Genomic DNA, 11,522 nt, shown 5'->3' with positions numbered 1-11,522 from the left:
AAGCATAGTGGGGGTTACTCATTGTGTCAATCTTATTATATTGAGAAGGTGCTTCTTAAATTCAATCATTTGAAGTTTAAAGAAGCAAATACCCCATATGATTCTAGTGTTAAATTACTAGAGAATGCAGGCAGAGCAGTGGCACAGCTTGATTATGCTAGTGCGATCGGTAGCTTAATGTATGCTATGCATTGTACAAGACCCGACATAGCATTTACGGTTTGCAAAATATCTAGGTTCATGAGTAACCCGGGTATCGAACATTGGAATGCAATTGGAAGAGTACTTGGTTATCTTAAAAGAACCATTAACTTGGGTTTGTCATATAATGACTATCCGACCGTACTTGAAGGGTACTCGGATGCAAGTTGGATAACAAGTGCAAGTGATAATAAATCTACATCTGGGTGGATTTTTACAATTGCAGGAGGAGCCGTCTCTTGGGCTTCTAAGAAACAAACGTGCATAACTCACTCAACGATAGAGAGTGAGTTTATAGCACTTGCCGCTGCAGGCAAAGAAGCGGAATGACTTAGAAATCTATTGTTTGATATTGAGTTGTGGCCACAACCGATGCCATCCATTTCTTTGTACTGCGATAGTGAAGTTACTTTGTCTAGAGCTTATAACAAAGTTTATAATGGAAAATTTAGACATATTAGCTTGAGACATGAATATGTTAAACAATTAATAACGGATGGTGTTATTAATATTGTTTATGTTAGGAGAAACAAGAACCTAGCGGATCCTTTGACAAAAGGTCTTTCAAGAGACTTAATCAAAGAAACATCTAGTGGAATGGGACTGAAACCTTTCTTTGAAAGAGTCACCAATGATGGTAACCCAACTATGTAATAGTTGTACTGTTATTCCATAGTTAAATGGGTAAGAACAAATTATTGTTATGTGACCAGGTTAGCGCCGAACTTTAATTAGTCCTTTCCAAGATATCGGTGCAAAAATAACTACGTAGTTGAGGTTGAGTTTATACTCTTAATGGAGTTCGAGTTTCATAGTAGCTAGAGATATAATTCGAATCTTCACCTAAGTGAACATAAGGAATGGTGTCGTTCATAACAAGACCTTGGTTTAGTCTTGTAAATGTTCATGAATCCAAGATAGAGCACAAGGCCGGAATAGTGCTAAACGATTGGAACAATTTTTAAATCTAGGATAACACATGTGATATATTTTCGGTATTTGCTTAAGAGACAAAGTTTAATGCAAAGCACACTATTGTCTTGTGAATACTTTAAAATATAGTCACTAAGTGAAGATTAAAATCGAAAGATACTTTCATGTATGTATGTGTTTATCGTTGTTAATTCTGAAGAAATATTACAATCTAGTGGGGGATTGTTAAAGAGATTGTAATATATCTCTCAGTTTCGATATCACAAAAAATTGACCTAAAACACATTCGGGAAGAACAGGCGCGCATAAGCGCGCGCTGCAGCGCGCCTCTTGGGCGCTGCAGCTTGCACAAAACAGACCTCTCGGGTTTGTTTTGCAAAGCCCGAGCGCTGCAGCGTGAATGTCATCCGCTGCAGCGCAAATTGCTACCGGAAAACGTGTTTTCGTGTGTTTTAGTAATCTGAAAAGGTCTTAAACCATTGCATCCATTTGTGATATGTTTTCTCACATATCTGAGTACTTATTAACAATAGAAATAACTATTATTATAAGTGCATTAGCATATAAAAGATAACCTTCAAATTGGAAAATGTATCTTTATGTGAAATGTTTTAACGTTTAAAGAGGATGGATGCATCTCTATCTTTAATTAATGCATTCAGAAAATACATATATTATTATTGTTCTGAAACTCAATATTTTTACTGGATATTGTGTTCAAGGGTTTGTTGTATCTTTGGGGTAATTTGTCATTAAAACTCATAAGCAAACTTTGAGAAGTGAGGGCAAATAAAGCCTTAAAGAAAAGTATTTCTATACGCCTCAAACCCTCTTCTTGCTTTCTATATTCTTTTCAACCTCTCAAATCCGAATTTTTCTTACATAAGTAAAGACCCCTACATACATATCTCTCGTCTTATTTTTGAAACTACTCGGTTTGTGGAAGCAAAACGTACAAAAAGCAACATGCAATGTTACTTCTAATCTTCGAGCTCAATGATCTTCACAACTGATGCATCACCAACTTTCTGGCAAACAACGACACGATCATGTGACTTGATTAAACCGGAGGCCTTGCCATGATCCAGAGCAACCTTTAGAATGGACTCGTTCGTCTCATTCCTAGACTCGGCCTGCAAATACAAGCATATTGTAGTTTAGTGTTAATTCCTGTAAGTAAATCAAGGAAAAGCTCAGGGAATGACAAATGAGGGTACATATTCTGCACCTTACAGGCCCCGCAGAAGCTTATATATATATATATATATATATATATATATACACACACACACACACACGTGACTAAGATGTACTTGCATCTATGATATACCAAATTGAAAAGTTTATGATGGTGTGATATCGTGTTTATCTGAGCAGTGCTCTGTTAATATTTTACGGTTTGTTCTTTTGCCCCAATTTGAGTTTTAACTCAAGTTAATGTTCTTTTACAAAATTGAGTTTGAGTTTGAACTTGAGTTTGAAACTAAAATCTGAGTTTAAGCCCCCTTTCAACTTGAGTTCCTAAACTCAAACTCAAGTTAAATAAACATTATTTCTTCTATATTTAAAAATGTCATAACTTTTTTGTTTCAATTCCGATTGAGAGAGTTTTTTCCTATGCATTCACAACGAAGAGACGAACAAAACCCCATCTATATACCCTATTAAAATTTTTCATCATTTTTTTAGGCTCTTTACACGGGATTCACTTGACGAGATAACTGTTTGTTTCCTCTTAAAAGAAGATTGAAACAAGTTCCTCACTTGTATCACTATGAAATAACTTGTGTCAAGCTAACCATTTACCAAATGCATAATGCAACTAGAAATATCTCAAAGTACAATGAATTAGATCTTACAGGATGTCGAGGATCTGCAAGCATGGGGAAAAGGCTCCTGACTATAAGTGATTGCCTCGCCTGCCAAAAATTCATCAAAATAAGCGAAGAGCAATAATATTAATAATCTTTCATTCTTGTATTGGACAATGACGCAATGCAACCCATTTAACACAACAAGAAGATAATAGTTAAAATTCTATTTTCCTTCCCAGATATAAATCTCGGTAACCACCAGCACCGTCCCCAATTGTTTTTCCAAATCTCAAGGCAAATCAAAATGAATAATATTGCAAACATGAACGTCTTCTCTTTAATGGTTAAAGTTTCTAGGGGGCCATTAACTTAAATATTAATGCTACAACTAAGTGGGGTATGAGAGATTTGGCCAGACTTTCCTCCAAAATTTTTGCAGGCACTGGCTACTTTTGAACGTCAAAACCATATGCAAAGGTTAATTATCCCGGAATTTTTCTCTCAAACCCATAAACCTGCAAGGTTAATCTATCCACTCCCCTTCTTTTGCAGCTAAATTGGATCAGTAAACTTTGCTTCTGTACAAGATAGTTAATTTTGCAGGATATTTAGCACTCCACATTTCTACCAAAACCAAAACCAGGCAAAATAAACCTCTAAAGGAACAACAACAAACCTCAAAAGCGCCAGTGAAAGTCCATCGAAGTTGGTTTGTCTTTAGCCGGGGGATAACAACAGAAATTACAGGCATTGTTGGCCTGTACTTTGCAATCAACCTACAACAATACAAAAACAAAAGAAGGAATATAATCTTAGCAAATATCTAAACAATAATTTAAAAGGAAAAAAAAAAAAGAAAAATCTAAACAATATGGATGAAAATTTCAAGATATCTGGTGACATTACAAGCCATCAAATGAACTATTAAACTAAAGCCCAATGTAAGTCAAACTCTAAGGACACCTTACTTAAAAACATATGCAACTATATAATTGTGCATACAGAGAACAAGAAGAAGAGAAAGAACCTTGCGGCTCTTCCAGATGAAGTGAAGCAAATAATTACAGAGGCCTTGACCATAATTGCTGCACGTACCTACAATGCAAGAAACACAATTATAAACACAGAATAAGAAGTCATCTTATATATATATATATATATATATATATATTTCTTCCCCCGCCCCCCCCGGGAAAAAAGAAAAGTAAAGGGAGAAAGAAAGAAGAATAAGTCGTCCTTTGCAAGATACACCAGCTAACCTATGCTCTTTCAGGCCAATATTATAAATCTTGAGAACAACTAGAAACAAAGTTTAAAAGGAAAATAGAAGCGTACTGCTGAGGATGCAATAGATTCCAAATGGGTCATTGGTTCACCAACATATTTCGCAGTCTTCTTGAAATAAAGATCTTGATTGAAAACCTTCTCCGCCTACAGACAGCATTCAGATGAGCATCCATAGACAGAATGCAAGGTTAGGGAACGGCTGGATTGGGATAGAAAAAGAAAACATCATAAACAATGGAACAAATTATGGTCAACAGACATTCCAGGTAACATAAGCTTAAATATGCAAGTACGAAAATGAGAGAGAGAAGAAAAATGTATTGGTTGTTTCTCGGTTAACAGCATGTGCTTGTATGATCAACTACATGCAACCAGCAAGATGATTAAAACTTAAAGTAGTATGTACACAGAAATATCAAATTCTGTAATATGAAATTTTTAGTATTGAACAGATCCAGAAGTTACTGAATGACATGTTAAAAGGAAAAAGATGAAAAGTCACAATAGCAAGAAGGAAAAAGCAATATTCCAACGTGAAAGGACACAGACAGCATCAAGGTATGACAATTGTTTTTTTTTTTTTTTGGAAACTAAGCAGAAAATTAGACTGCATGGCGACCTTTTTCTTTCTTTTGAATAATTTCAAAGGGATCTTACTATTTAAGGAAATTGCTTTAAAATTAGTCATAGATGGAATAATCTATATCTTAGAATTGCAGGCATTTGGGGATGTCTAACTTTTCACTGACATACACAATGAAGTCCAAACATTAGGCAGTTCGCCTAAAAGATTGTGACATAAACCTTTCTGGAGAAATTATATCTATATGATTAAACGGTAGTCTGAACCACAAGAAAGGAGAAAATAGGAATGTTTCTCTACAAGAACCTTTTACCTCAGCACAAATCTTTCCAACGGTGGAAATGGTCTCAACAGGGTATAGTCCCCGTAGAGTCTCTGCACCTAGAAGAATTGCATCACTTCCTGAAACAAGAGTAAGGATAAAACTATTATATGACAATTGAGATTGGCATTTGATATTCAATATTAGTAACAACTTTTTGCTCCAGCCTCATCAACATATATATTCTTAACGGTACTAAACACAGGAGAAAAAAAATCTGTTATCCAGGAGGCAATCAAACTATGATATACATCACAAAGCAAAGAGAAACATTCATGTCTGAAGACTAGATTACCATCCAATACTGCATTGGCAACGTCAGTGGCTTCAGCACGAGTGGGCCTCAGATTTTCGGTCATACTGTCCACAACACGAGTCACCACTGCTGGCTTTCCAGCCATATTGCACTTGTAGACAGCAGCCTTTTGGAATAAAAACACCTGCAATAATAACAAGATAATTTTTGGTACTTTCAAGCAAGATTTTACAAAGAAATGTCTAACTAAACTGAAAATCCACATTGGGGAAATGAGCATAAACGAACATGTGAGATTTCTAATAATTTACTGTAAATATATCATATATATTATTCAGGACCAGAGTGAAACTGAGAAACCAATCTATTGATCTATGAAACCTTTTCTTTTCTAATAAAAATTGTTCATATTCATATCAAGTATGGTAAATGTGTGCATGACATCATACATCCCATCCGTGCAGGTACCACTTGTACTATTCACTTAAGCCATGAAAATAATACTTGCAATCTTGAAATAACTCTATCTGATTGTGAAGTAATGCAGCAGGTTATTCATCATCATACAGTGATATAATGACTTAAGAAAATCGTGTCCAACACAATGTTTGTTGTTTCTAAGATATAAAAGCATTCAATTTGAAGGTATAAAAAGCTGACCTTCTCCGGTGGCAGATCTATTCCCAAATTTCCACGAGAGAGAATGATCCCATCTGCTTCTTGCAGAATCTCGTCAAAATGAGTTAATCCCTAGAAAAGTAAATGAGAAAAGTAATTTTTATTTTTTAGAATCACGTGCGGAAAATTTATGATTTCATAATGGAAAAGAAATGATGAGTCATATTTGTATACATCATGCCTTCAACCATTTCTTACCACCTAGATTACATGGAACCTACACCCCCATTTTTGCACGTTCGTGAGAATTAAATGTCTCTCCAATTCACGGAAAAGCTTTGGAAATAGAAAAATGCAACACTTAACGCACATATCAAGTCTATGCAATACGTCCAGTATCACCACTTCAGTTGACAGAGACAGGGCCCACATATGGCACTCATGTGGGGCCACTGTACCTAGGTTGTAAGGTAACTCTAACAGAAAGAAAATGAGAAATAGGAATAGAATACTTTTAAATGAAACTCACCTCCGTGTTTTCAATCTTTGCGAAAATTTGAGTTTGGGTGAGGTCACCTAACTTGGAAATAAACTCACGAGCCTATAAAACAGACAGAACAGCCACTAATTAAAGTGAGAAGAACAACTGGATGCATTGAAAGCTGAAACTAACTACAGACTGAAGGAAGTAGGGAATGGAGATGAAAAGAAGTTGGGTCTCATTTGGTTCACGCGCTTCAAACCATGATTCTGATTCTAATTCTGCTACAGTACTTTTCTCTCACAAAAAATAAGAATAAAAAAAGTTCCTGCCAACGGGTTCTCTCACAAAATTTGAATTTAAAATCAAAATCACTGACTTAAACATGTGAAGCAAACAAGCCAATATCTTTTTTTTTAATGGATTATACACTACTTGAAAGAAGAAAAAAACGACCAAGTAGGAACTCTCCTCACTTGACGAACATCTTCAGCATGCCGCGTATATGACAATGACAGGAAGTCTATATTGTTATGAACACCCCATGTGCTTATGACCTGAAAATTGCCATCGCAAAAGTGAAATTGAGAGGAATTCAAACGTCATTTGTGCATTAAAAAATAAAAATAAAAAGACACGCCAGAGTGAAAACGTTTAGGGAATAGGTTCTCCCTAATCATTTTTCTTGCATTCGCAGGTGTATAATGCAAACACCAACTCTTCAAAAAAAAAAAAAAAGTTCCTTGCTTTCTTGTAACATTTTGCATCTGGATTTTTGTGCCAGATTTTTTATAGGAAAACAAACCTACCTTCTTATCATTATCCGTGAGTGTTGGAAGATCAATACGGATTTGAGAAACATGCAAAGTAAACAATGATCCAGCCAAGGTAGCAGAGTTCTTTATCAAACAAACCACATCTTCACCATGCACCTCAGTTACCTGCATCAGAGAAGAGAAACTCAAAAATTGGATGCAAGTGTTTTTATTCCAATTTCTCTCATATACTCTCTAAAGCAAATGGAAGGAAAGGAAAAGGAGTAAGGAGGCAATCCCTTGGCCTAACCTTCAACGGAAGTTCATTATCCAATAAAATAAATAAATAAATAAATCTACAGAAGTTGAAGGTACAGAATAATCAAAGCAATTTTTAGGCCAAAAAGGCAATCCATAGGCAACATAATGATCTAACTTACTAGAGGTTCTTATTATGCTCCTAGGAAAAAGAGGCCACAAGAGTATGAATCACATTTGATACTTGCTTTAGGCTCGGCAAGGTCTACTCCAATCACTCAACTTTGCATCATTGATCCGAAATATGATATTGGCATCACTCTTTTGTATAATTGAGTTCCTAAATATGAGTCTTTACAAGCTTACTAAAAATTGAAAGGCAAGTGATGAATCTAGATATTCTTACCTCATTCTAGACCAGCAAATAAAGAACATACATATCATATGGGAAGTAGTTGATTTCTATGCCTTACTTTTGTATGGAGTTAAAAAACAATCACCAACTTAATAATTGAACTCTCTTTTCCATAATTTCCTTACCTCCAACCACACTGATGTGGTTTCACTCCCTGTAAAAAGGTATTGCCCAATGAAAATAGCGTCCCCCTTTTTCACTGCCTGAAACGATAAATTCCAATGCGAATCACGTCAGTAGTTCAAACAAACATGTAGCTTCACTTGGACATAAAATGAATTTAGAGAGAGAGAGAGAACTGAGAATCAACTAAATAAAGTAGACAGATTCCATCCCTGAAGGATAGATAATTACAAAATAGGGTAGCTAGTTCAAAAATTTTCCATCTGTATTACAGCACCGTAGACAAGTAAAAGAAACAGAAATGTTAAAGGCCGACACTAAAATAAAATTATAAAGCCTTGAAACTATATTCATATATATTCTTCATTCTTCATCAAGAAATTATGTTAACTCAGCAGAATAATAGAAGCGATTAATCCATCCAACATATTTGAACTCAATGGAGACTCTAAATAAATGAAAGTACATAAAACGGATAAAAGTAAATTAATATGAGACCCACATCAAAATAGTTATAAACTATTCTCGGTGATGGAACAAAATGGTGGAAGCACGATATGTGACGAGCATATGTACTTAAACAGGACACCAGAACTTCAACATGAAAAAAATTTTTTTTATGAACCTCAAGACCAAGTAGCTACTAGGGCAAACCACATCCTGACTTAACTAATTTCCTAAGTGTGAAAGTTTCCTTCATGGCACCCCTACATATCCTGACAGCGATTGGGGTCAGGCTTAGCATTTTTCTTTCCTTCATAGTCTATGGGATAAGAATGGAGCTATAATTGTGTGGAACATGTCCTACATAATGACTCAAAAGATGTCCAGAACAAGAAATTAAAGAGTAAAATCACACAAACCCAACCTTCGCAAGCCCTGTAAAATTAATGGGTAAAAGATTTGAGGTGGCCTCTTTTTCTTGATCTGGTGTAAGGATAACCAAACTGTCCGCCTGAAGTGAAATGGGATTATCAGTTTTATTAACTACCTGCAACTCCGGGCCCACTGTGTCTAGCATAACCTGAAAAACCAGATTAATGTAAAAAACAAAAGATCAGATGTGGGTGCATATTTTGGTGACTTTGAAAGACATGATATTCAGAAAGTAAGCAACAACAACCAAAAAAAAAAAAAAGACAGAGAGAGAGAAAGAAAGAAAGAAAACCCTATGCCCAAAAGTAATTGACCAATTACTTACATACTTAAACACACGGAAAGAGGAAAAAGGATAAAATGAGTATAAGAGGAAATCACAGCATATAAACAACAGTCTTACTGCACAAAGCTTCTTGGTACTCTTGATTGCCGTCTTCAAGTTGTCCAATGTCTCTTGGTGGTATTCATTATCGCCCCATGAAAAATCAATCCTTGCCACTAACATTTAGAGAAAAATAAGGGAGCAGAAAGACAGAAAAAATAACAATTAAGAACCAGTGAAACAATTAAGAACTAGTGTACTCAAAGACAGAAAGCTTCTCAGATTCAATTCTGCCAAAGATAGTAATCTGAGCACAACGAAAGTATTGAAATAACAAGCTAGAAATCATTATCATAGTTTGTTCAGTTCCAGAGAACATGAAAACCAAAACAAATATTGTGGAGTACCTTGCTTTTTATTTGGATACTACACAACAGGAAAGTATATAAACTTCTTCTCAACAGCCTATATATAGTTAAAAAAGCAAGGAAAAAAATTATCTGTATATCTTGAACCCGCATAACGGCATGAGAGTCGAGCACATGACAGCAAAAAATACACACACACACACACACATATATAAATATATTTTATTGCCGTTTTACTAAACTCTCATGGAGAAGGAATGAGTGAACTACAATGACTGACAAAAATAGAGAATATCGGGTGCTTAATACCAGACAATCCTGCCTTAAGGCAATCGGAAATGATCTCGACAGACCGCGATTTCGAACCGAGTGTGCCAACTATCTTCGTCATTGCAGGATATACTGTCTGCAGAATCAATCCAGTTAACGCAAGAGATTATCAGCCGTGAATTCAAACTCCTATACAAAATTTGTTAACTGCGAGAGAAAAAAAAAAGCTAGAAAATCTAATAGCCATGTTCTGTTGCAAGGAAATTTGAAAATGAAAAAGAAAAAACAAATAACGGAAAATAACAAATTCTAACCTGTATTGGTTCATTTGGACCAAAAATTTTAACAAAAAGCACAATTCTTGCCAGTAAAATGAAAAGGGACTGAAATTATCAAATTTTCACCGGAAGAAAAATCATATCAACTCAACATTATTCCACAATCCAAACATTTTCTCTTCAAATCCCCTCCCTTTTCCCGCGTTTTTTTCCCACCAACCAACCACCGCAAATCTCAGAAACCAAAGCAAGATCGCGAAATCAAAAAGAGGAGGTACATAACAGTAAAAAAAAAAAAAATGATTGTCCAGAAACAAACTTAAATCGAAGTGCGAGAAAGAGAGAGTGAAAGGAACTAACGCGCTTAGAAGGCTCCAAAATGGAAGCCATGCGTATAGGCTCCTCGAGAAGCAAGTGATTCCCGTGCATTTTTTCCAAGACAAACTAAGAGATTCACAGAGATCCGATTCAGGAATCGCGTAGGATTTTCTCAGCTCTTCTTCTCTTATTGGGTCTTTCTTGTCAAGTATTTGGTAGACTGAAAAGAGACAGGTTTCCACTGGATCTAAATAAGAAAGAGAGAGAGAGAGAGAGAGAGAAATAGTGAAGTGAATTGTCCGTACACGCGTCAAATGGAAGAGAAGGCAATGCACAGGAAAACCACTCCTAATTCGGTGGGAAGGAGATGCTTACAGTTACAGTTGCAGACAGTAACCGCTTTCTGTGTCGGTCACTCTGTGCTTTTGATGACTAAAGTCAATATGACCACTCCGCAAACTAACGTCTGCTTACTTTAGGAATCGGACATGGTGGGCTTACCTTTTTTTTTTTTTTTTTTTTTTTTGAGCAATACGGTGGGCACACCTTTTTCTTTTGAGAAAATTGGTAAACTCATGATACATCGTTCTGATAAATTTTGACAAAAGAGACCGGAAGAAAATAGAAAATAAGGATTTAGATCTTTTTTTTTATAACAAAAAAATTTTCACGTGTATTTTATGTGTTAAAAAATAGACTCTATTTTAATTTATGTGTACATTTTAATTTATGTGTATATAGATTGTTTAAAAAATATTTTCCTCTCTCAAAACTGAACAAACTCTTCCCTCTTCTCTCTTACCGACCGATCCTTTCATTTTTTCTTTCTTTTCCCTTTTCTTTTCTTTCTTTTCTTTTTTTTTCTTTTTCCTTCCTCGTGGCTGCCTAGACCCCCTTTCCTTTCTCTCCTCTAGTTCTCACGGCATCTCTCTCTTCTTTTTGTCCTTCGACGCCGGCCACTTATGGTATCTCTGTCTCCCGCCGGGCCACTTCCCCTCCGGGATCTCTGTCTCCCGCCGGCCCACTTCCCCTCTGGGATCT

At 35.7% G+C, this 11,522-nt stretch overlaps 1 protein-coding gene across 2 annotated transcripts; it reads right to left on the bottom strand.

The window, feature by feature from the left end:
• Positions 1-1,924: 1,924 nt before the first annotated feature.
• On the bottom strand, positions 1,925-10,975 carry LOC21399852 (pyruvate kinase 1, cytosolic). Of its 2 annotated transcripts, none has more exons than XM_024174613.1 (17): positions 10,857-10,975; positions 10,524-10,728; positions 9,925-10,021; positions 9,326-9,423; positions 8,915-9,070; positions 8,049-8,126; positions 7,305-7,436; positions 6,972-7,052; positions 6,544-6,615; positions 6,057-6,146; positions 5,436-5,580; positions 5,132-5,220; positions 4,284-4,379; positions 3,976-4,043; positions 3,625-3,724; positions 2,994-3,053; positions 1,925-2,267 (listed from the first exon to the last, which is right to left on the bottom strand). In XM_024174613.1, exons 2-17 carry the CDS (start codon positions 10,590-10,592, stop codon positions 2,115-2,117), a joined length of 1,584 nt encoding a protein of 527 aa, XP_024030381.1. In that variant the 5' UTR covers positions 10,593-10,728; positions 10,857-10,975; the 3' UTR covers positions 1,925-2,114. The 2 variants fall into 2 exon arrangements, with proteins under 2 accessions (XP_024030381.1, XP_010110197.1); XM_010111895.2 differs by having other exon boundaries at positions 10,524-10,701.
• Positions 10,976-11,522: the final 547 nt, after the last annotated feature.

This window comes from Morus notabilis, unplaced genomic scaffold (genome assembly GCF_000414095.1).
Source record: "Morus notabilis unplaced genomic scaffold, ASM41409v2 Scaffold112, whole genome shotgun sequence".
In the NCBI taxonomy this organism is placed as follows: Eukaryota; Viridiplantae; Streptophyta; class Magnoliopsida; order Rosales; family Moraceae; genus Morus; species Morus notabilis.
This window is presented reverse-complemented; position numbering and strand designations above follow the sequence as displayed.

Excerpts from the sequence above, each read along its gene's own strand:
- LOC21399852 (XM_024174613.1), bottom strand. The coding sequence starts at position 10,592 with ATGCACGGGAATCACTTGCTTCTCGAGGAGCCTATACGCATGGCTTCC. Across the intron at positions 7,437-8,048 it reads CCACATCAGTGTGGTTGGAG|GTAACTGAGGTGCATGGTGA; the intron begins GTAAGGAAATTA and ends TCTCTGATGCAG. Across the intron at positions 6,147-6,543 it reads CAAAGATTGAAAACACGGAG|GGATTAACTCATTTTGACGA; the intron begins GTGAGTTTCATT and ends TTACTTTTCTAG.